The sequence below is a fragment of the Astyanax mexicanus genome, chromosome 21, assembly GCF_023375975.1.
Source record: "Astyanax mexicanus isolate ESR-SI-001 chromosome 21, AstMex3_surface, whole genome shotgun sequence".
NCBI classification, from domain to species: Eukaryota; Metazoa; Chordata; class Actinopteri; order Characiformes; family Acestrorhamphidae; genus Astyanax; species Astyanax mexicanus.
Genome location: NC_064428.1, coordinates 21106984 through 21132346, shown reverse-complemented (window position 1 = coordinate 21132346; position 25363 = coordinate 21106984). Strand labels below are relative to the sequence as shown.

General features: G+C 39.5%; 2 protein-coding genes across 4 annotated transcripts in view; both read left to right on the top strand.

Annotated features, from left to right (window-relative positions):
- The window catches only part of LOC103024541 (rho GTPase-activating protein 6), a 163014-nt gene that overhangs the window by 58499 nt on the left and 79152 nt on the right, over window positions 1-25363 (top strand). The window contains exon 1 of one of the 3 annotated variants that reach the window (XM_022674819.2): window positions 15013-15398. The exons of the other annotated variants lie outside the window; for them this stretch is intronic. Coding sequence (XP_022530540.2) covers window positions 15357-15398 — 42 coding nt within the window. The 5' untranslated portion in view covers window positions 15013-15356. Of the gene's footprint in view, window positions 1-15012; window positions 15399-25363 lie in introns of those variants that run through there. 3 annotated transcript variants of the gene reach the window in all.
- Window positions 9846-25363, top strand: part of LOC103031957 (ETS-related transcription factor Elf-1) — a 374649-nt gene continuing 359131 nt past the window's right edge. The window contains exon 1 of the mRNA XM_049469862.1: window positions 9846-10132. The gene's annotated coding sequence lies outside the window, so the exon portion shown is untranslated. The remainder of the gene's footprint in view (window positions 10133-25363) is intronic.

The window sequence follows — 25363 nt, the reverse complement described above, 5'->3', positions numbered from 1 at the left end:
TAAGAGTCTGGTGAAGGAGTGGGTGGTATGATAGGATTTTGGCTTTTGCTCATGAATATTCATACATGCAAACATATCGCCTCTGATTTGCGATATGCGAGATGGACAACAGTTAGAAACATTTTTACAGATTTTTACACCAATGACAGTCTTTGCAATGCCATATGTTACTTTACAACATGTGTAACGCCCTTCTAAGAGCAGTTCAGCCACTGACCTAGTTTTAGAGTCTCTGTAAAACACAAAATCCACCGGAGATCCTATGTAAAAAGGGTGGGTAGTCCAGCAGAGCCTCTCAGGCAGTTGAAACAAAACCCCGACGGTGGATTTTAACTTTTAACTGGTGTAAACAGAACTGTTCTAAACATACACCTACCTATCTCAATTGTACTTCACTGGTGGTGTTACATAGACTAATTCTAACCATTTGTTCCTCAGCTCTGAATTACTGGGTAAAACATAAAACACTGATGTGGTAGTTGCACAAATAACACAGGAATGAACTGCCATGCTGTTCCTAGGGCTGTTAGCTCCTGTCTGACAAGACGTGCCTGGCTTCAGCTCTGTCTGTGGGCGGTCACGAGCCAAGGTGGGCAAAGCCATGACATGGTGCTTTTCCTGATCGACTCGTTTTTCTGAACATTTTCTTTTACTAACTACTGCAGACAACGTTGAGGAAGAGTTTCAAGTGTAGCATCATATACAACTCAGAGAGACCTACTGTATTTCACAAAAAAAACTAGAAAAAGTCGACTTGCAGGCGTTTGCAGGAAAAACTAAACGAAATAACACCTGAAAAAAGGAAAAGCTTCTCTCTGCAGCTCTAGGCCTCTAGGTTGTAGATCTTTGGCTCACCAGAAGTTCAGCAATCTTCATCAGCAAGGATGACGGCACATCAGCTCCATGGCAACAGGCCGTGGCTGGAGAACGAAGAGCGTGGGTGGGAGAGAGTCTGCACAGACGGTCTCGGCTTTAGCCCAGTCACGACTCGCACTCTTTCACGCTGATCACCCCGTTCACAATGACTTCTACGCATCCGCCTCTACAGATTCAACAGGGCGTCTGTCCATAAGTCTTCTGCAGCTGTTCCGAGCGGGTCATCATGACCTGCCAATCAGAAAGGCCTTCTCATTGTTGATATTGCCTGCAATCAAATAAAAGTCAAAGGAAATGTGTTTAAAGGAACTCTGTGCAACACTTTCAATGTACTGGTGTTTTCCATACTGCCCTAACTTTGTGTGGTTTGGGTTTGTAAACACATTACATTACACTACACTACATTTGGCAGATGTGTTTGTCCAAAGCGACATACAATAGTGATGTACATAGATTAATAGAAGTTCAAGGTAAAAACATTTTAGATAGGGCCTAAAAGAGGTCAAAGGGAAATAATGGGATAGTGGAGGAAAAGAGGGGAAGAAGGAAATGAGGTTAGAGTTAGTTTGTTAGAGGTGTCAGAAGAGTAAGTGCTCTTTGAAGAGCTCTGTCCTCAGAAGTTTGTTCCACCATTGGGGTACTCTGTATGAGAACAGTCTGGATTGCTTTGTGTGAATGTTTGGTAAAGCGAGGCGACGTTCATTGGAGGAGCGCAGCGGCCGGGAGGAAGCGTAAGCCTTCAGGAGTGAGTTCAGGTAGGAAGGTGCCTGTTCTGTCATCACCTTGTAGGCGATTGTAAGAGCCAATAAAGCTCAATGAGCAGTGGAGTTGCATGTGCCGGTTTTGGGTTTATTCTGGATCATCTGAAGTGGTTTTATAACGCAGGCCGGGAGGCCAGTTAGTATGGCATTACAATGGTCGAGGCGTGAGATGACCACTGCTTGTACCAGGAGTTAGGTGGCCTGTTGCGTTTTCTGATGCTGGTCATCAACCATCACACCCAGGTTCCTAGCAACCTTTGTCTGGGAGAGAGAGAGTGAGTCAATGGTTATAGTGAAGTTGTGTTGGATAGATGGTTTTGCTGGAATAACCAGAACATATAAGGGAATGCAGCCTTGGGGGAAAGACTACACATTGAAGGTGAGGAAGAGAGTAAATAGAAGGTTGCACTGGCCAAATATAAGGCACTTCAATTCAATTTAAACCTCAGAAATGCCCTCACAAGGCCCAAACCATCAGTGGCCAGATCATATCTTTTGTGCGTAAGTTTGAATACACATGAATTTGATCGTGTCCTCAAGAAATATTGCATATTAAGTATTGCAAAAACATAGTTTATTTGGGTTGAAAAAAAAAACCCACCATGCATTCCCTATGCCCCTGCCTCTAGGGTGCCATGACACGCTGGCAGGGCATCCATCCACTCCAGCTCTTCCGAGCAGGTCGTCATGACCTGCCAATCATCTAAAGCCTTCTCCTTCTTGATAATGCAGATAGTTGTGTTCTCTGTGTTCTCTGACTGTGAGATCAGGCAGTCATTGAGGTTGCACTGAAGAACAGCACTGACGGTTGTTTGTCTGTAAATCACAGCCGCTTTGTTTAGCGTGGGGTGCGCAGTTAACCCAAAGCTTTCCTTGTTTGCGATGCAGCACGAGTCAGCCTTTCATAGCACATTATGTAAAACGTCTCCTCACACAAATGAATGGATTCCGAAAGCCGGTCGTCTGGTATGGAAATGACTGCAGATCAGATTGGATCGGAATTCTCACACAGTGCAACTTTTCCCCCTGAAGATGTTTCCCATGGATAGCGCTGCATCACATGACTGTCTTATCACGCTTTTCACATCTGACTTACTTGGGAGAAGCAGCCATACTTTCCTTTCTAGAGGAGAAAGTATATGAAATATTCTAAACCCTGTGTTTCTACAATATTACTATGCTTATAACAAGACTACCAGTCTTAATTAATAGCTGGTTGGAGTTTTTAGTGTATATACTCTAATCTTTAAACAAATAGTTGCACCCAGATATTTATTAAGCCATAAATACAGAAGTAGCGTGTAATGCATGTGTAAATACAAATAGCTGTAGAGGTTCCTAATGGTGTCCTGTAAAAAGCCATCCCATGCAGTTCCCACGAATATTCTCACACAATGCATGCTTGCAAAAAAGAGTGGTACAGATACAGCATTTTCAATAGCGTTCCAAACATTTTCAATCTGGAATAAGTCTGAAAATGTGATTGGCCATGGCATAGTATCTACAGTATGTCTTCAAGGCAAGCTCTTGAGATGGCAGCAGTATGTGGATGAGCTTTGTCCTGATAATATATCGCACCAGAGTGTGCATCATGGCATTTTCACTCCTGTAATGTTAAATTAATGGTAGTCAAGCCGTTTGTTTGAACCCATGACCATGCTCTGTACCCTCTGTGCTCTTGATACAAAATAGTTCCGTGTTGAACAGAGAGAGAACAGCTGGAACTGGAAACATTCTCTATTCCAATTTTCAGCTGCACTTGCATAGTACAGAATAAAACAGTTTGAAAATAAAGTCTCAGATGTCCCAAATGTTCTTTTTTGGACAAGCTGTCCACATTAAGCGATTAATCAGCCTGTCTTGAACGAATGCCACCGCTGAATAAATGCTGCTCGTTCTTTTTATCTCAGTGACATTCCTCATCTCGGGCCACTCTAGTGTTGCAATCGCAGCTGTCCCAACACTTAACCGTCAGTCTGTTTACAAACATTTAGGCCCAAACACTTACGTCCCTCCTGTTCATTGCTGGATCTTCTTCCGCTGACAGCTCTCGGCTCGCTGTGAGCGGAACGGCCTGCTTGCCTCGGCCCTCGGGGCTGTCGGGCCTCAGGGCAGTCGGGCTTAAGCCTGAGCAATAAACGCATGCTCTTCCCCTTCCCTTCTACCCGCCGAGAAAGGGCTGAGAGCACATTCCCCAGCACTGAGGTCACCCCTCAGCAGCTTACTGCACTCCTCCTGCACTAGAACCCCTCAAACTGAGGATTTGTCCGGTCTCGTAACTGCGTTTCTTACAGAGGAGTTAGGTTAGCTAACAATTCAACAGTCGTTACTGTACAGAAATCTGCAGTTTAAACTGTAAGAATTTCCGATAGTTTCTTTCTTTGTCCACTGATCTTACTCTGTCAGTGTTCCCCCAATCACAGTATGGTTAAATGGCTTTAGGAAGGTCTGGTTGCAAGGCTAGGATGCACTTAGAGTAGAGGGAGATTTGTAAATTTGAACCAGGCTTGATTACCAATAAGTGTGAAAACATTTGCAATTGTTCAAAAATTAGACTAAACACTCTTTAAGACAGACTGGCAGTAGATAAGACTATCACGACAACATAAGAGAAAGGTTTTAGTTTGGATGATATTCCAACAGGATAATGCTTGTCCACATACTGCTGCTATCTCAAGAGTTTGCCTTTATGACACAGAAGCTAAAGTATGTCATGTCCAGGTGCATCACCAGACCTATCCCTGATTAAAAATGTGTAGGATGCTGTTGGACATGCTATCAACCCTTCACCCTACTGCAAAATCTGCGGGAACTGTAGCTAAACGTCTAAAGAAAAAGGTCTATTTACACATTTACAAACAATCTTTGCGAAGGACGCATGAATCAAGCCACATGCACGGTTATCCTGGAAGAACACATGCTTCCGTCTGCTCTGACAATGGTCCCCAACTAATTAATCATGGGTGTGTTTTGGGAGTCACTTGCTATTCCCTTTAGCAGCCAGATGCGCTCTGACTTTGGCGCATTGCTATTTCAGGGGCGCAGATACCTGGACGTGTCCAACTCTTCTCAGCAGAGGATCTGTTAGCAACAAAACTGATTGTCGACGTTTGCCTTGGTTGTATTCTGTCAGTGGTGCACCTGTGTTTTCCAGTGCCCAGGTAGCAATACGGCAGAAATGTATCTAAACACACCTCATTCCAAGACCACCAAGAATGTTGGCGTAGATTTATTCACAAGCACTGTTGCTATTTAGCCGACGCAGACAGAAGACAAGAAACATAGACTGTTGGCGCGGTGTATGATAGCAATGTGCATCGTGACACACCTTGTGCAGGATGTATGATAGGGATGCTAGAGTGGAAGTCTTTAAATCTGGCACCTGAATTTATTTTCCAGTTCTGAGAACTGTTTTCTTTATTTCAGCATGACAATGCTGGAAATCCATACCATACAGCTAGGCCAATCAAGGTGTGGATCAAGGACTGCCAGATCAAGACCTTGTCATTGCCAGCCCAATCTTAAGACCTGAACCAAATGAAAAATCTCTGATATGTAATCAAGAGGAAGAACGATAGTCTCAAGCCATCAAATAAAGCTAAACTGATTGAATTTGTGCATCAGGATTGGCATATGGTCACGCAAAAGCAGTGTGAAAAACTGGTGGAGAGCATGCCAAAACACATGAAAGCTGTGATCAAAAATCCAATATTTCAGCAAATATTGATGTCTGGACTCTTAAAACATTAGTATTGTTGTTTCTAAATGAATATAAACTTGTTTTCTTTTGCAATACTTGAGGTCTAAAAGCTCTGCATCTTTCTTGTTATTTTGACCGTTTATCATTTTCTGCAAATTAATGCTTTAAATGACAATATTTTTATTTGAAATTTGGGAGAAATGTTGTTAGTAGTTTATAGAACAAAACAAGAATGTTCATTTTACTCAAATATATACCAATAAATAGTTAAATCAGAGACATTTTTCATTTTTAGATGGTCTCTTATTTTTTTCCAGGGCTGTATAAAGGAAAGGGAATATATATTTCATTGATGAATGCATCTAAACTTTTTCTTTAACTGAAAATTATGAAGTCAGACAGGCAGGCATCTCATTACCCTGTAACAAACTCTATTCTGGGTTTGGAACTCTCTCTGGTATCATAGGAAATGTTTAGCTCATAGAAAAAAGGACAACTGTTTGCTTGAAGCAAAGCAGCAGAGGGGGGTTATACGGTCCAGGGGCAGGATAAAGAAATTTGCGAATGGAATTTGCATCAAATTTGTGACTTCTATAAGCAGCTGACAGTATAATTAAGCAGCTATCAGAAGTTAAACCCAAGCTAAAAACAGCTGAACGATGTCTTTTGTGGGATGGCCAGAAAGAGCACTAATATATGTTTAGAATTCGCATCACATGTTCCACTCTGACTAGAAGAGGCTGCAGAAGGTTTCCTAGCTGTCTGGAAGCATTTCTGCAAGCCTCTAATGGCTGTTGTAAAACAGGTAGTTTCAGGCTCTTGTTTTCCAATCGTTTGTCACACAGTCTTCTATTGTTACTTAGAAAAAGCCACATACTTCAGGTTGCCTACAGACCAGGTCATAACCTTCAGACTTTAAACACATAATGGTGTTGTTACGTAATACTGAGTGGCAAGAATTATCATTAAAGCAACATTAAGAAGTAGAAATGGCCAAAATAAACATTTAACAAATCATCAACATATAACAAATTAACCAATGAAACTTATGGTTAAACATTTTCAATATTGTATGTAATAAATATCCTTGATGTATGTTGTCTTGCTTTTTAAACAAAAAAAAAAACTAAAGTTTAAAAATACATATTAAACACTGAACTTTCAAAATCCTAGACAAATCAACAAAGCACAACAGACTCTGGTATTTGTCTTCATCTCTGGGTATTTTACCTTCTGAAATGAATGGATTTTGAATTTTTCGCAGCTATGGAAAACATATTTAGAAGTGAAATCATTTTGATTTGTATTTCCTATTTCTAATGTTACATAAAATCTTTCACTTTGACATTATTTTTGAATATGAATTTATCAAAATTGCATATTAATTTGCCACAACATTACCTGGAATCTAATAATTTACATTAAACCCCCTAGAAATCAGTATTTAGTGGAACAACCCTGTTTTTTAATCCCAGTTTTTATGCATATTCTTATGCATATTATGCATGTTCTCCTCCACCAGTCTTACACACTGTTTTTGGGTAACTTTGTGCCACTTCTGGTGCAAAAATTCAAGCAGTTCAGCTTGGTTTGATGGTTTGTGATCATCCATCTTCCTCTTGATTATATTTCAGAGGTTTTTTAATTTGGTAAAATCAAAGAAACTCATCATTTTTAAGTGGTCTCTTATTTTTTTCAGGGCTGTATGTGGGTTGCTATTGGATGTACTATCAACACTCCATCCCTACTGCAAAAAATCTCCAAAAATACCATTAAGAACCTCCACAACTCTATACTGAGATGTCTGGCATGTTGCATTACACATGCATTGCAGACTATTTCTGCATGTGTAGCTCAATAAATATTGCTCATATCATGCTAAATGTTGAATGATTTATTGCTCCTGGTAACCTTTATCTTTATTCCAAATAGCATTGCAATCTGCCACTTCCTTCAGGGTGCAACTCTTTATTTGATTTTTGATATATTCATATAATGCATGCTGGGTATTGTATCAATCAAAATGCTGAGACTTATTAAACTGCTGTAATTCACTGCTTTACCATGAAATTCCATACAGCACAAAAACAGCACATAAGCACAAACATTGGCAAGACCCTCCTCCTCAAGGTCCCGCCTTTTTTCAGCCTGGCGTCTGCGCCTGTCTGTCTTAACCTATGGCCTATATATACTTTTAACTGCCCTTCATCACTGCTGGTAAGCGTCTGTGTGCGTACGCAGTAGGGCGCTGGAGATAAGTGGTTCGGCTGTGATGCGGCACATCTGGTGCTCTGGAAAGTTCCTTTCTCGGGCCCGTATATACACAAGAACGTCGCCGCCTCCTCCTGGAAGGCTGGAGCAGAGGGTTCGTGTCAGATACGGTCACTCCGTTCGGCTGCCCGAGCTCCATTTTAGGAGACAATGGCCTCCTCCTCTTTTCCTGCTGACCTAGGACCAGCTCCCTCTGATCAAATCTTCACCTTAATCTCATAAGTGAGGCAGCAGGACTGATCTCGAATTAGCACGAGAGAGGGGACGTGGAAGTCTATTGCCCTGCTGCTCTTACGCAAAAGCTGGAATAGTTTGTCTCACAGTGGTGAGGATTGTAGGTCTTGAAGTACCTGCCAAAAAGTCGTTTGAAGATATACTTCATGTTACATTTATCTTTCCTATTGGTTTGTATATTATGTTTATTATTCATTATTTATATTCTGTAATCATTTTCAAACTGATTTTATCATTTAGAATGAACAAAAAAAGGCTGCAGTACATGACTGATTTCGGATTTATGTAAATGACCTCTGATCTGATTGGCTGCCCCTGTACTCTGCATCATTAATCATTAAATAAGCAGTGCAGAGTGAAATACTCTTGATATACTTACAGTTTATATAGGAGTAAAGTACAAAAGGTAGATGTTTGCTTAATTTGTTATATTTTGTAAAATTCAAAAAAGTCTGCTTTAGCAGTTTTGCTTCCATATATGGAGATTTGAATCCATAACTCCAATCTTGTAACCAAATTAGGGTCTAGGGTTCAAACACTTTTTAACCAATGAATTTCCATGTTTTTTTATTTTTTTTTTTATGATTTTTTCTTTCTTGCCTTATAGGCAATGTTTCATGACCATACGATTTTTAAAACATCAGTGCAGACATGGACAACAAAACCAAAAATCAACTAAAACTAGAATATTTTATATATATATATATATTTATTTATTAAGGAGTTCCTTACAGAAGAAAGACAAAAAAAAAACATACATGCATTGCCATAAGACACAATGCAAATGAGAAATTATTAATCCCTGAACAGAAACAACCTCAATTTTTCTTCTTCTTTTACCCGTGTCATCCTACTTGTAACCTCTACCCTCCCACTCATATTCTTAATTTACTCACACAAACCCACACAAACAAACATGCAAACACTACAAAAAACAAAAGAAAAAAAAGGAGAGGGGTTTATTCTGATGGCAAAGATTTTAGTGACTCAAAGTAGGTCAAAAAGGAATCCCACTTATTATAAAATGTAGAAGTGTTACCTCTCAGAGTGAGTCGAACTTTCTCCAAATAATCAAAATTTATTATAGTAGGTCTAATAGTAGAAAAAAATAGCTTTAAAGGTTTTGTTTATGAATAGTTCCATAAATATTGTGTCTTAAACAAAATATGTGAGTATTCATTAGGGGTGTCACGATCTCGATATTTTATCGAAATCGAATCGAAATGAGGTCATGGTCTCGAGTATCGAAGTCAAAAAGAGGATCGACGATCCCTCCCGCGCGCGCTATTCCTATTCATTTAAATAGAGAGCCGCTGCATGAGCGCAGCCCCGCCCTCAGTTCTGCTGTGTGAGAGACAGCTGCCTTTCAACCACGGAGGAGAAACTGAAAACGGATTTATAGAAATATAGACAGGGTTCTCAAGTTTTGAGTGTCGGCGGGAGTGTGATCACTGTTTTTTATCTGTCCAACGGGGGAGGGGGGGGCGGGGGTTGGGCGCGCAGGTTTTGTATCTGTATCTAACGGAGGGGTGGGTGCGCGCAGGTGAGAGCGTGTGAACTCGCTGAAATGCGTGTGTCAGTGTGACTTGAGAACACTGACTATAGATCACAGTGAGGTGGATTAAAAATCTTAAACTTATAATTGACTACACCTGTTGCTTTCCATTGAATTAAAAAAACATCTTTCTCTCAGATAAAGTAAACACAAGCGTGTTTCTGACTAAAATAAAAGCTTTTCAGGAGAGATATAAGTTATGTGTAAATATTTATAAGACAATACCTGACAAAATCTGTTTTAATGACGTTAATAAACATCACTGTGACAGCGCTAGTCACAGTTTCACCACATCACTTATCTAACCAGCCTGTACTGATTTCTGCCCCCCAATAATGCTTTCAATAACCTCTAATAGCCTTTAATAGTCTTCAGTAGCCTTTAAAAGACTTACCTGGCGGCCGTGGTGTGTCCACTAAACTCCGTAGTTATAAACATCCTGAGGTTAGCAGCGCGCTAACTGACCTGTTTATAATGTAATCCGAGCAGTGACTCCGTGTCGGCTGTTCTAACCTGCTGCTGTTAGCTGCTTGGGCTGAAAGATGAACTGTAGTGAGCTGTATTATCCGGTTAGTGGGGTTAAAACCTTTATTTGTTTACAGAAACAGTAAAAACGGACTGGCTGAGCCCTGTAGCCCGTGGCTGGGCTGTACTGAAGTAGTGACTGAGTGAAGAGAGCGGGGCTTGTGCTGCTGCAGCTCCGACTAGTGGTTGGATGAAGAACTGCAGCTTCATGTAATGAGCAGTTTCACCAGCCATCCACACACAGCTCTGATAAACTGCTTGTTTTAATAGTGCACACTGTTGCTACCAAAAAAAGTCACTAGATGGCATTACCATATATATCTTAATAAATAATAATAATAATATTTATAATATTTATAATAATAATAATAATAATAATTATAATAAATATATTATTTAAATTTTATGAGGCATAAAATAATAACAAGAAAAAAAAACAAGAAAATCGAGAATCGAATCGAATCGTGACCCTCAAATCGAAAATGAAATCGAATCGAGGATTTAGAGAATCGTGACACCCCTAGTATTCATTACAGTGTAATTTATAGTGTAATTGACTGTGTAAAGAAAACAGAGAAAACAGGCATGTTCACTAACAAACATTATAAAATCATTTGTGTTTGCATGGTTTGTTTTGATGGTTATTTTTTTATATTAACCTCATTTAAAATCAGGACATGTTATAGGTTTGTAAACTGCTGACCATTGTTTTACTGATCTGAACAGGAGTGGTGTGAAAAGTCTCATGTCGCCTTTGTTGTGAAGGTTTGGACAGGCATTGTGGAGGGAACTGCCAGAAGCGATCTGCGAGAAGTATCTGTGCGTTTCGCATGGACACCCTCTGCAGCTGTCTCATAAACAATGGCCAAAACATTTGTTCCACAGAGCACACTCAAAAACGTCCCGTGCTGGAATCTGGGCTGGCTTTAAGAGCTCAAGCAAAACAATCTACGATCTGCTGTCCATTTTTACATTCTCGGAAATCACCTCATTCTGCGCTTAGTAAACTAGAACAGAGGGACTGTATTTTTTTTAACTGTGCTAAACACTGGTTTATTATGTATTCTCATAGAATTTTCCTTAGTTTTTATGTTCAGTTTTTTTATTTAAGTTAGTTTTAGGAGTGTGTTAATGGTTTAAGTCGTTTCATTTTAAGATTTAAGGGTTTTTTAAATTAGGGCATAATTTCATTGGCCAGTAGACCTTAATGACAGGTTGTTGGTTTTAATGGAAACATGGAGGAAATACCATGCAAAAAATATTAAATACAATATGTTTATGATCATAAACTTATTAAAGGGTATTAATAAGCTGTCTCTGCTGGACGTTTTATATTCATTTAGCCACACCTTTTTTTTTAAGAGTGTGTTTCTCAAGCCTTTGTGTTAGAATTGTCTGTCAACAGTCAGTGTTGTGGAGTGAAGCTGCAACTTTTGATTATTTTGGTAGTTGACTAATCGAATACTGGATTATTTTTCAGATTAGTTGATTAGTCAACGATTATTTTCGCATTGCCCTTCATTTCTGCTTCCTGTGGGTTTCCCTTTTGTTCCTAGCATTCTCTATCTTTTCAAAATAAGAGAAACAGATAAACGTAAGATTTACATGACCTTTAAATCTCCCCAGCACTTTGTGTAGTGCATTAGAGTTACAAAATAAGAATTAGACAAAGGTTTATAACTGACGTTCTCAATTATGGCAGCTAATTGTTGCTTTCCCTATTGTGGAGGACCATATTGTCGTGTCCAATGAACAACAAGCATCTCCAAAATAGCAACTTTACAAGGAAGAAAAAAAAACCTTCTAAACTTTCAATAAAAGTCAATGTAAAAAGAGATTATTTCAGGTAATTTTTTAAGTATTTCTATTGGTTCGTTCATTAAGAAATTTTGGCACAGTGTCAGGGATAGTTTGTTTGTTAAAATTATGTAGTAAACTAAAAATCAACGACGATATAGCTTACATCTACTGCCTTCCAAAGAAGACGACCATAACTGAGCCATTTCTCTGGTTAAGCAGACATATGGAAGTACACCCACTGGCCTTGCAAAGTGGTGGTTTTCAACTTGTGGCTTCAATTCCAAGACGTCACCTTAATAAGCAAAGCTGTCATCTAAGCAAGAACTTTGAAGAATCTTTGAATTTCATTTGTTTTTCTTTATAGTTTGGATGATTTCAATAATAATCTAAAATGCATTAATGCATTATAAAATAATGAAAAGAACACTGGATTTAGGTTTGTCCATTTTTGGTACTGTGTATCGTAAAAATTTTTGGTTTATGAAACATTAGCGATAGGCGCTGTCAAATATCAATAGATATCACAGGCAGTCTAAACTCTAAAAAGAATCACATCCCAATTTGACTTACTAAAGTTACTGCTTTAGTACTGGTGGCACTAATCTAATGAATAGGGTGAACACGTGGTAAAGAAAATTGGTTGTAAAATTATGTAAAACTGACATCAATAAATGCATAAATTCTGGTATTTGCTTATTTAGAAGTATTTTATCCTCTTTAGTAACACAGATGCTGTGAAGTATTGGGAAGAATTAGTAGTTAGTAATTGTAATTAGTAATTAGAAGAAGTATCGCAGAATCACAGTATTGTAATATCATCATTATCCTAATAATATTGAATTGTGTAATGCCCTTTGATTCCCACCCCTAGTGCACACTAGCCTAGTAATATTAGACTGGGACGTGAAGCAGAGTGGAAGTGTGTGTTTACGAGGAAGGGTTGGGAGCTTCACACTGAAGTGGAGATGTTGGAAGTTGCACTGCTTTCTGGGGGGTGTTTGGCTTTACCCTGGCCTGAAGTTGAAAGAAGAAGGAGAGTGGAGTGTTCTTAGATGTGAACCTGATCTGAGTGTGCCCCACTGAAGCTGAGCGAATGTTTTTTATTAACTCGTGTAAATATGAATCTGGAAATGCTATTATGAGGTACTCCAGGGAGGCCTTTAGTAGAAGCCACATTGTTCTCTCTCTCTCTCTCTCTTTCTTGCTAACTTTGTCCAGATTGCTAAACTCTCCAACTGAGTTGCACAAACAGAAGTGCGCTGAGGACCTTTGTTCTCAGGCTTCATCTCCACTGTGTGTGAGAAGATGTGATGTGGCTACATGTGCTTTCGCTAAAGATATCATTCAAATGATGTGTGTAAAGCTGTTGGATGCAGGAATTGAATACTCAGCGATATACTAGCAAGATACTTTCACAGCCATTTTCAGTGGTGATGTAGAGAATAAAGAATTGTGTAAATAAGGAAATGATGAGCATCTTATCTGTGGGAGTTAGTGTTCTAAGGGAGGGAGTTGAGGTGTCTGCAGTTTCTAGATATCTACGGTATAGTCCATTTAGCATCTGTGGTTTATAGGGGTGGGACAAAATGTTGACATTGCAATATATCATATACTTCTAAACTCTCTAGGCGTTCTAAACACTGTAAGACCCGCCCCTCAATTTGACTAACTTAAGTTTACTGCTTCATTACTCCACATGGTGGCACTAATCAAATGAATAGGGTAAACCTGCAGTGAAGAATATTGGTAGTGAATTTCTGTGACACTGACACCAATAACAAATTCCTTTAAATAAAGGTACTTTTTAACAAATACATATGTTTTCTTTTAAATGTTTTGTTAAATTATTTATCAATTATTCATGTTTAGGCCTGTCGCGATAACTATGTTATTGACTTGTTGTACGTTATTTTTTTTTTAACCGCGATACTTGTATTTTGGCTTTAAGCCAAATGAGCGAGAAGAACCATCAGCGAGAATGACCCGGTATGTTTACTTTGTTTCAAAACAGTGGAAACGAAGCTGAGATCTCATTTACAGCACAACCATCCAGCGCAATTTTCCGAGCTGAATATTGAATATGAATATTGTTACCCCAGAGAAATCCTACCTCCAGCCCCACACGGTAAACATGTTGGTGTCAAAGTGTCAAAGTGCTGACCTTAATCTAATTGAAATGTTGTAGAAGAGCCTTAAGTGAGCCGTGTGAAGTGAGGACCGATTCACAGTTACCAGAAACTGTAAGTTTCAGCAGTTATTGCTGCAAAGGCAGGTCAGACCAGATACTGAAAGCAAAGATTCACATAAATAATAATGTAATATTGGATCATTTTAAATGGCATCAATAAATAAATGACCAAGTATAATATTTTTGTCTCATTTGTTTAAATGAAAAGCGTTTTTCAATGTTTTTCAATGGACAAGTCAAAGTCCGGATCATAAAGTAAAGATTCACAAATAATAATGTCAAATTGGATAACTTGGTTCTCTTGATCTACTATTAGGACTTGGTATTCAGAAAATACATATTTATGCAGAAAATATTGAAAAAAGCGTTTACAAACTTTCAAACAGTGTGGAAACATAAGAAGTGACAAAAGTGTAAAATGTCAAGTTTTATTGTGTTTTTCGTGCTAACCTCTCTTATAAATTCTCCTCAGAATGCTTTGTTTCAGCTTGAGTGTATAAATCATGCTAACTAGGCTAACTAAATTACATAAACTACCTCCTCTCAGCTCAGCGCCTGGTCATGTGAGGAAACCCACCAACATGTGTGCTGGACTGATTTATAGTTACCAGAAACTTTTAGTTTCAGCAGGTATTGCTGTAAAGGCAGCTCAGACCAGATACTGAAAGTAAAGATTTACAAATATTAATGTAAAATTGGATAATTTTCCTCAGTAAATAAATTATATTAGTAAAAGATTTTGGTCTCATTTGTTTAAGTAGGTTGTCTCTATATACTATTAGGACTTGTGTAGTGTAGGATTTTGTAGGTAATATTTATGCAGAAATATAGAATCATAAAGGGTTTACAAACTTTCAAACAGTGTGGAAACAGATGAATATGAGGCAGAAGTGTAAAATGTCGAGTTTTATCGTGTTTTTCGTCCTAACTGCTGATAAATTCTCCTCAGAGTGCTTAGTTTCAGTCAGAGTGTATAAATCATGCTAACTAGGCTAACTAAATTACACAAACTACCTCCTCTCATCTCAGCGCGCGCCTGGTCTGTCACCCTCGCTCCGTCCTCGAGCTCCTCCTCTCTCTCTCTCTCTCTCTCTCTCTCTCTCTCTCTCTCTCTCTCTCTCTCTCTCTCTCTCTCTCTCTCTCTCTCAGCATCGCTGTGAGCAGAGAGACTGGCGGTTCCTCAGCAGCGCGAGCGGCTGTATGTTGTGAGTTAGTGAACATGGGGCGGGAAACGCAGCTCCGATACTTTCCGTCCCGCGGCTTCTTCCTGCAGCGCGTTTAAAGCGCAGTTAGTTCTGTGTTTTTTGTCGCTGTTGTTTTTACCGCTTTTTCTCGAGTTTACACTGATGTGAAGTGAGCGCGCGGACTCCTCAGTCACTCTTCAGTTGTGGAGTTTGAGTAAATAAGCTCTGCTCTGCTGCTCTATGTGGATTTTTCCTCTTAGAAATGGGGGACTCTGTGTTCTTCGACAGGCACATCTCCTATCTCGTGAGTAACCTTTATTTCTGCCTCAGAAAGAAGAGCTCTCTGCTCGCTCTGTGCTGCTCGTGTGTTTGTTTATCAGGCGCTGAGTGTTGGATAAAGTGATGATTTGCAGGATTTGTGAATGAAAAGTTAAATGTACACAAAAAAGGTCCTAACCAGCTCTGAAACCTATGGATATTAAGTCAAAAGAATTAAATACTAAGTCATTATTATGAGATGCCGAGATAGTAAGTCATAATTTTGACATGCAAAGTCATAATTATGAGATTCTAAGTCATTATTATGAGATGCCGAGATAGTAAGTCATAATTTTGAGATGCTAAGTCATAATTATGAGGTAGTAAGTTATAACTATGCAATACTATGTCATTAGTATAAGATACTAAGTCATGATTACGAGATACTATGTCATAATTATGAAAAACTAAGTCAAAATTAATCAGATACTAAGTCATAAATACAAGATACAAGTCATAAGATAATAAGTAATTACGAGAAACTAAGTTATAATTATGGGATGTTATGTCACAGTTTTGAAATACTAAGTCTTAATTATCAGATACTAAGTCACAACTAGAAAAGGTAAAGTTCGTGAACGAACTTTAAGTTGGCTTGGAAAAGAACGCTAATAACGTTAAAAAGTTAAAATGGTTGCTAAACGCTAAATGCCAAAAACACGGAAATCTAAAAACGTTTGGTTAAACGTTGAAATCTAAAAATGTTTGGTTAAACGCTGAAAACTAAAAATGTTTGGTTAAACCCTGAAATCTAAAAACATTTGGATAAATGCTAAAATCTTGAAAGTGGTTGCTAGGCAGTTGCTAACGTCTTACAGGTGGTTGCTAAGCTGTTGCTAAGCGGTTGCTAGTTATTTGCTAATGTATTACACATGGTTGCTAAGTGGTTGCAAGGCGGTTGCTAAACAGTTGCTTACGTTTTCCTAGTGGTTGCTAAGGTGTTGCTAAGTGGTTGCTAGGCAGTTGCTATCGTTTCTAATGTGGTTGCTAAGCTGTTGCTAGGCTGTTTCTAACGTTTTCCTGGTGGTTGCTAAGGTGTTGCTAACTGGTTGCTAGGCAGTTGCTATAATTTCTAAAGTGGTTGCTAAGTGGTTGCTAGGCTGTTGCTAACGTTTTCCAGGTGGTTGCTAAGGTGTTGCTAAGTGGTTGCTAGGCAGTTGCTAATGTTTTCCAGGTGGTTGCTAAGGTGTTGCTAACTGGTTGCTAGGCAGTTGCTATAATTTCTAAAGTGGTTGCTAAGTGGTTGCTAGGCAGTTGCTAACGTTTTCCTAGTGGTTGCTAAGGTGTTGCTAAGTGGTTGCTAGGCAGTTGCTATCATTTCTAAAGTGGTTGCTAAGCTGTTGCTAGGCTGTTTCTAACGTTTTCCTGGTGGTTGCTAAGGTGTTGCTAACTGGTTGCTAGGCAGTTGCTATCATTTCTAAAGTGGTTGCTAAGTGGTTGCTAGGCAGTTGCTAACGTTTTCCAGGTGGTTGCTAAGGTGTTGCTAAGTGGTTGCTAGGCAGTTGCTAACGTTTTCCAGGTGGTTGCTAAGGTGTTGCTAACTGGTTGCTAGGCAGTTGCTATAATTTCTAAAGTGGTTGCTAAGTGGTTGCTAGGCAGTTGCTAACGTTTTCCTAGTGGTTGCTAAGGTGTTGCTAAGTGGTTGCTAGGCAGTTGCTATCGTTTCTAAAGTGGTTGCTAAGCTGTTGCTAGGCTGTTTCTAACGTTTTCCAGGTGGTTGCTAAGGTGTTGCTAACTGGTTGCTAGGCAGTTGCTATAATTTCTAAAGTGGTTGCTAAGTGGTTGCTAGGCAGTTGCTAACGTTTTCCAGGTGGTTGCTAAGGTGTTGCTAAGTGGTTGCTAGGCAGTTGCTAATGTTTTCCAGGTGGTTGCTAAGGTGTTGCTAACTGGTTGCTAGGCAGTTGCTATAATTTCTAAAGTGGTTGCTAAGTGGTTGCTAGGCAGTTGCTAACGTTTTCCTAGTGGTTGCTAAGGTGTTGCTAAGTGGTTGCTAGGCAGTTGCTATCGTTTCTAAAGTGGTTGCTAAGCTGTTGCTAGGCTGTTTCTAACGTTTTCCAGGTGGTTGCTAAGGTGTTGCTAACTGGTTGCTAGGCAGTTGCTATAATTTCTAAAGTGGTTGCTAAGTGGTTGCTAGGCAGTTGCTAACATTTTCCAGGTGGTTGCTAAGGTGTTGCTAAGTGGTTGCTAGGCAGTTGCTATAATTTCTAAAGTGGTTGCTAAGTGGTTGCTAGGCAGTTGCTAACGTTTTCCAGGTGGTTGCTAAGCAGTTAATAGTTGGTTGCTAAACCCTGGCTGGGGTGCCGGGGTGTCCAAACTTTTGACTGATAGCTGCTCCATACAGCAGCTCCTCCATACACACACAGTACTGGAGGAGCAGGGGAGAGAAGGGGTTCCGTGCGCAGAGCTGCTCGTGTGCGAGATGGAACTCTGGGCCCCCCATTCATTTCTATGGGAAAACTTCGTACGACAATTGTACGAAAACCGTACGACGTATCGTCAAAACGTTTACATTTTCGGAAAGAACGCGGTAAGGTCTATAGACCGTCCGATTTTTGTATTTGTATGTCAAAAATTGTGGCGGTTACGGACGTTTAAAATTTCGCCCCATTCATTCCTATGGGAAAAAAATGCGTACGTTTACGAAGTTTTTACGAAAACCGTAAGATGTATCGCTTCAAAAAGCACAAGCAACCTAATCGGGTATAGGTTCTACGATACTGCAAAATTTCGTGATTCTACGTCAAAAGCTGTAGGAGGAGTAGTGTTTTAAATTTTGTTGCGAGAATAATAATAATAATAACTAGAAAAGGCAAAGTTCGTGAACGAACTTTAAGTTGGCTTGGAAAAGAACGCTAATAACGTTAAAAAGTTAAAATGGTTGCTAAGCTGTTTCTGTCTGAAGAGTGTGAAGAGTCGTGGATATGCTGTTAACTTTTGGCTAAACGCTAAATGCCAAAAACGCCGGAATCTAAAAATGTTTGGTTAAACGCTGAAATCTAAAAACGTTTGTTTAAATGCTGAAATCGTAAAACTTTTGGTTAATCTTTTGATTGCCAATTTGATGCTAGGCAGTTGCTATCATTTCTGAAGTGGTTGCTAAGCTGTTGCTAGGCAGTTGCTAATGTTTTCCAGGTGGTTGCTAAGCTGTTGCTAACTGGTTGCTAGGCAGTTGCTAACATATTACAGGTGGTTGCTAAGGTGTTGCTAGGTGGTTGCTAGGTTGTTGCTAGGGTGTTGCTATGGTATGCGGGGTGGTTGCTAAGATGTTGCTAGGTGGTTGCTAGGTGGTTGATAACTTGTTGCTAGGTGGTTGCTAAGGTGTTGCTATGGTATCCGGGGTGGTTGCTAAGGTGTTGCTAGGTGGTTGCTAGGCAGTTGCTATCATTTCTAAAGTGGTTGCTAAGTGGTTGCTAGGCAGTTGCTAACGTTTTCCTAGTGGTTGTTAAGGTGTTGCTAAGTGGTTGCTAGGCAGTTGCTAATGTTTTCCAGGTGGTTGCTAAGTGGTTGCTAGGCAGTTGTTTACGTTTTCCAGGTGGTTGCTAGGCAGTTGATAAGTGGTTGCTAGGCAGTTGCTAACGTTTTCCAAGTGGTTGCTAGGCAGTTGCTAAGTGGTTGCTAGGCAGTTGCTAACGTTTTCCAGGTGGTTGCTAAGTGGTTGCTAGGCAGTTGCTAACGTTTTCCAGGTGGTTGCTAGGCAGTTGCTAAGTTGTTGCTAGGCAGTTGCTAACGTTTTCCAGGTGGTTGCTAAGTGGTTGCTAGGCAGTTGCTAACGTATTCCAGGTGGTTGCTAGGCAGTTGCTAAGTGGTTGCTAGGCAGTTGCTAACGTTTTCCAGGTGGTTGCTCAGTGGTTGCTAGGCAGTTGTTAACGTTTTCCAGGTGGTTGCTAAGTGGTTGCTAGGCAGTTGCTAACGTATTCCAGGTGGTTGCTAGGCAGTTGCTAAGTGGTTGCTAGGCAGTTGCTAACGTTTTCCAAGTGGTTGCTAGGCAGTTGCTAAGTGGTTGCTAGGCAGTTGCTAACGTTTTCCAGGTGGTTGCTAAGTGGTTGCTAGGCAGTTGCTAACGTTTTCCAAGTGGTTGCTAGGCAGTTGCTAAGTGGTTGCTAGGCAGTTGCTAACGTTTTCCAGGTGGTTGCTAAGTGGTTGCTAGGCAGTTGCTAACATTTTCCAGGTGGTTGCTAGGCAGTTGCTAAGTTGTTGCTAGGCAGTTGCTAACGTTTTCCAGGTGGTTGCTAAGTGGTTGCTAGGCAGTTGCTAACGTATTCCAGGTGGTTGCTAGGCAGTTGCTAAGTGGTTGCTAGGCAGTTGCTAACATTTCTAAAGTGGTTGCTAAGTGGTTGCTAGGCAGTTGCTAACGTTTTCCTAGTGGTTGCTAAGGTGTTGCTAAGTGGTTGCTAGGCAGTTGCTAACGTTTTCCAGGTGGTTGCTAAGGTGGTTGCTAAGCAGTTAATAGGTGGTTGCAAAGCCCTGGCTGGGGTGCCGGGGTGTCCAAACTTTTGACTGATAGCTGCTCCATACAGCAGCTCCTCCATACACTCACAGTACTGGAGGAGCAGGGGAGAGAAGGGGTTCCGTGCGCAGAGCTGCTCGTGTGTGAGATGGAACTCTGGGCCCCCCATTCATTTCTATGGGGCAACTTCGTACGACATTTGTACGAAATCCGTACGACGTATCGTTTCGTAAAGCATATTTTCGGAAAGAACTCACTAAGTTCTATAGACCATCCGAATTTCGTCTTCGTATCTCAAAAATTGTGACGTTCACAGCCGTTCAAAAATCTTCTAGTTCATTGTCTATGGAAAAAATGACGTACGTTTACGAAGTTTTTACGAAAACCGTACGATATATCGCTCCAAAAAGCACAAGCAACGTAATTCACTATAGGTCCCACGATCCCTGAAAATTTCGTGATTCTACGTTGAAAGCCCTAGGAGGAGATGCGTTTAACAAAAGTGGGGAAGAATAATAATAATAATAATAATAATAATAAGAAGATTACGAAGAACAATAAGTTGGCTTTTCCAAGCCAACTTAATTACGAGATACTAAGTCATAGTTATGAGTTGCTGAGATAGTAAGTCATGATTATGAGATACTAGTCATAACTATAAGATGTTAAGTCATAATTTTGAGACACTAATACTTATTATGAGATACTAACTCATAATTTTGAGATGGTATGTAGGGGATGTGTTTAATATCCTTTGAACGTGTTTTGCTATATGCTTCATATTAAGTGTATTTTTGTGTTATGGTTTGTGTTTGCAGTTTATATATATATGCACAGAATTGTCTCTATTTTGGTATGCACTCTTGTAAAATTACTGTTATTTTAAAAATAGACAAAAGTTCACACATTATTTTGCTTACTTAATTAAAATGTATACTTTTATAATTTATACATAGAATAAAACTAACATAAAAAAATAAACATATTTATTAGAAATGCATTGAGATTATTTGTTTATTTATTTATTTTTTGTATGAAACTGAAATCGAACAAAATAAAATATTCAGCTGAAGGCAGAATCAGATTCTGAATAAAGTTTCTCACAAGTTCATTGCTTGTTTAGAGAATTGTTTTTATACTTTCATTAAATCAGTCGCATAAAATGCTCTTAAAATCACTATAATGTGGCTTAATGCAATTATTCCTGAAACATCATATTTGTCCAAACATACAAACTGTCCAGCAGTTATTGTGAGAGGCTTAGTGGGACATTATCATGCTAGAACTGTGGTGCTCTAAATGAGCACATGCAGCTAGCTATTTGTGTGTCTTTGTGTGTGTTTCCGGTGAGGAAATACGTCTTGACAGATATTTCGCATACATTCACCCTCTTGCAGTTTCAAACCTCTTGCTGATAAATGAGTAAGAGGAACTGTGTGGGGAGTAAACTGACCGAGTAGCCTCGTTTTCAGTCACATTTCAGCTTATTTGCTCAAGAGCGCTGTGTTCACACTGTTTAGACATGTTGGAAGTGAAAGTTATTGCTACCTGAAGACGCTTTCCTCACCTCCTGACCTTCTTTCTCCTCTCCAAAGGCCGCTCACTGGCACCTTCTGACTGCGATTAATGATAGTGTTCATCTCCACGCTGCCAGATGATCAGTCACCACACAGGCTGTGTGACAAACTAAGTGCTTTTGGCTCTATGTTGTGGGAATGTTTGAGGAATGATGTTTGTGTCTGCTTCTTACTCTTTCAGTCATAAAGCATCCCATCCTCCCTCAGTGTGCATTCTCTTTCCTTTCGTTCTTTATTTGCCTCTATCAGACATCACACATGGATACACGTTATACAATGCCTGGCCAAAAAAAAAAAAGGTCACCACCTGGATTTAACGTAGCACATAGGTAAGAGCCTCACGCTAGATATTTACTGCATGAGTGAATGGGTTTCTATTGGTAACAAGTTATTTAATCCTAACTGATGCAGTGAGTAGCTTCTCAAGATATTAATCTTTATCGGAAGCATCAAATTACATCTTAAAGAAACAACTAAAGGGGATTGCTGAAACTACTTAAACTTCATCTTCTAGGAAGGATTGTTGTCGGAAAAAAGCTTGAATCATGGTGATGGGTGACTAGGTGTGAACAGAATACAAGCCTACATTTTATCAATGAAAATGATTGGATGTTTGGATTCGCCCAGAACTGCCTTATCTGTGCACCGTTCCTCACAACATTGAGATGTCTCTTAAAGAATTGAACACCCTTACATACTTACAAACCCACATAATCACACACTGTACCATCCTCCTATCTAGCTGATCGGCCACTGTGATTATGAAGGCATGTGGCCGAGCCAACAAAACCTGAACCAGAATGATGCTGCTGTGCAAGCAGGTGACACATCTAGATACTCTAAGACGTCATACTCCCTTTCTCAATGATCTGCCCTTCACATTTGTTTCCTATCAGTAAATTGAATTTCTTGGCTGGAGATGGATGAAGTGTTTTCTTCTCTGTTCTTTCTGACTCACATGTTTGTTCTTTTCGCGTTGCAATCTACGTCTGCACTGGTCCAGGGTGGTAAATCAGATGATCACAGACAGTTTGCTGTAGACATTACATATAGATGCCATATTTTTTGCACTATAAGACACACTTAAAATCCTTTAATTTTCCCAAAAATAAAATGTGCGGCTTTTAATCCAGTGCACTTTATGTATGAATTATACCAGTCAGGTTGTAAGGAGCAGTAAAGCTACTTCTCTGAAGTGCAGCGTTATACAGGAGTTTCAGTGAAGTTTCTCCAGCACCAAAACTAGAGCACTATTAGCATTAGCCGCTAACCGCAGCGCTAGCACTTTTGCCATTAAAAGGGGAGGATATCAGACTGTAGTTTGCAGGCATTAACGATTTTAAAACTATCTAAATGGGACAAACCGCTAGCTTATAGTGCCCTGGGTTTAGGAAACATTTAGCGCTACTAGCACTAAGCGCTGCTAACTGCATCTAGTGGTACTACTGGAAATCTAAGCTTACTGTAAGTAAACTGAAACACTTTTCTCATCCAAATGATGAAAATGAACAACTTTAATCAGAGAAATTTGTGTAGATTAACATTCAGTGCTTGTTTGGCGAACATGGCGAAACCCTTGTTCCTTACTATTGTCACTTTAAATAGAAAGTAGACCAGAAAATAGATGTTCATTGTCCTTATTGCACTTTATTATGCAGCTCTAGAAAAAAATCAAGAGACCACTGATTTTGCTATTTATAGGTGTATGTTTGAGTAAAATGAACATTGCTGTTTTATTCTTTAAACTACAGACAACATTTCTCCCAAATTCCAAATAAAAATATTCTCATTTAGAGCATTTATTTGCAGAAAAGGAGAAATGGCTGAAATAACAAAAAAAGATGCAGAGCTTTCAGACCACTAATAAAGCAAAGAAAACAAGTTCATATTCATAAAGTTTTAAAAGTTCAGAAATCAGTATGTGGTGGAACAACCCTAGTTTTAATCACAGTTTTCATGTATCTTGTCATGTTCTCCTCCACCAGTCTTACACACTGCTTTTGGATAACTTTATGCCACCACTCCTGGTGCAAAAATTCAAGCAGTTCAGCTTGGTTTGATGGCTTGTGGTCATCCATGTTCCTCTTGATTATATTCCAGAGGTTTTTAATTTGGTAAAATCAAAGAAACGCATCATTTTTAAATTGTCTCTTATTTTTTTCCAGAGCTGTATGGTGCGCTTTATAGTACGTAAAATATACGTTATATCAGTTTCACTGGCCCTAAAACAGAGCCCTGTGGGACTTTACAAGATACATATAATAATCCAGTATGTTAGCATGGAATTCACTGTGTTTTTTGCATTTGGATTAATATCTGAATTAGGGGGGATTTTAGACACTACATTTTACGACACAATATTTGCACTCCTGTTGTTTTACTTTGTCTCAGTCTTTCTGAGATGTCAGAAATTGAAAGTATTGACAGGAAACAATAAACAAATGTATCATGCTAGCTTGCAGGCAACATCCAGACTAAAGTACATTACATGTGTTCATGTGAAATGAGCTGAAGGGTGGAGCCTACATGGTCTAAACCACTGATATAGTGATATAGTGTATAAAACACTGTAAAACTCTCCCATATCTCAGATCAGCCTCAACCTGTGCTTGTGCCAGTGCAACAAGTCCTCAGTTCAGGCTTGGCCTCTGTGGTGAGGGAGTAAATCATGTGTGTAATCACATCTAATCTTCGCAGCGTGCAGGGTGGAGAGGAGCATGACTGTTTAGACGCACCTGGTGTTAGCAGGAAGCATGTGACGTGCAGAGAAATGCGAGCACCGTAACTCTTAACTGAACACTGTTTAATGCCCAGGGGAATCATGTTTTCTGGTCAACAGGGGCGGACATAACTTCTATAAGGCTGTATCTCAGCACACTGTGACAGCTGGCCTATGGTGTTTACATGGTGCACATCAGTATCTGGAGAAATTTGGCTTCTATTGGCCAGTCAGCTTGGTTATTTTTTCTTTTTTGTAGGGCTCTGTAAAGCTTAGTGGTTGGAAGCCAACACAGAGGTTGACCAGCGTTTTCCTCAAAAGGTCTGAATATCCTCGATGGCGCTACATTTGAGGGATGGGGTGTGGGTATATGTATGGATATATGTAGACTCTGGCAATTTTTATTTTCCTTTGAAGTCAAACAAGTCTTAAACATTATTATTCTTCCGGTTATTTACAGTCAGCTCAGATTTCCATTTCTTTGTTTAGAGGTGGCCAAAATAAGGCAAAATTGCCAAATTTGTCCTGATAACTTACTATGGGATCCGGCCCAACACTCAAATCTGTGATCAGCCCCAAAAACACTGATCAATACATCTCTTATCTATTTAATGTGACATGAATCCAACATTTATCTGACTAGTTTATTTTCCAACACTGAGGCACATTTGCAAAAGAGTGATGCTTCACGTGAAGTTTTGGTTTCATCTTCGCAAACATCACAGGAGCTATTGAGGTGTTCTACTAACTGCATTGCCACACAAATGACACACCTTTGATAGATACACATAATACATAAGATTGTATATTATCCACTTTAACCTGCTGTGTGTGAATGTAGCCTTTCAAATGTGGCCAGATACATATCAGATTCATGGGTATGCGACATGAACATAAACAGTGAATCAGACTGGACTTCATGTATCTTTTTTTTCCTTTGCTTATGCGCTCAGTGCTGTCTTCACTCATCACTGACAGCGTAGCAAAACAGCAATGGAGGAGATGAACAGCTGTGACAACAGTCAGTGCAAGGACAAAGAAGTTGGCAATTTGCCTGACACAGCTCTGGAAAAAAATAAGAAACCACTTAAAATTATGAGTTTCTTTGATTTTACCCAATTAAAAACCTCTGGAATATAATCAAGAGGACGATGGATGATCACAAACCATCAAACCAAACTGAACTGCTTAATTTTTTTCACAAGGAG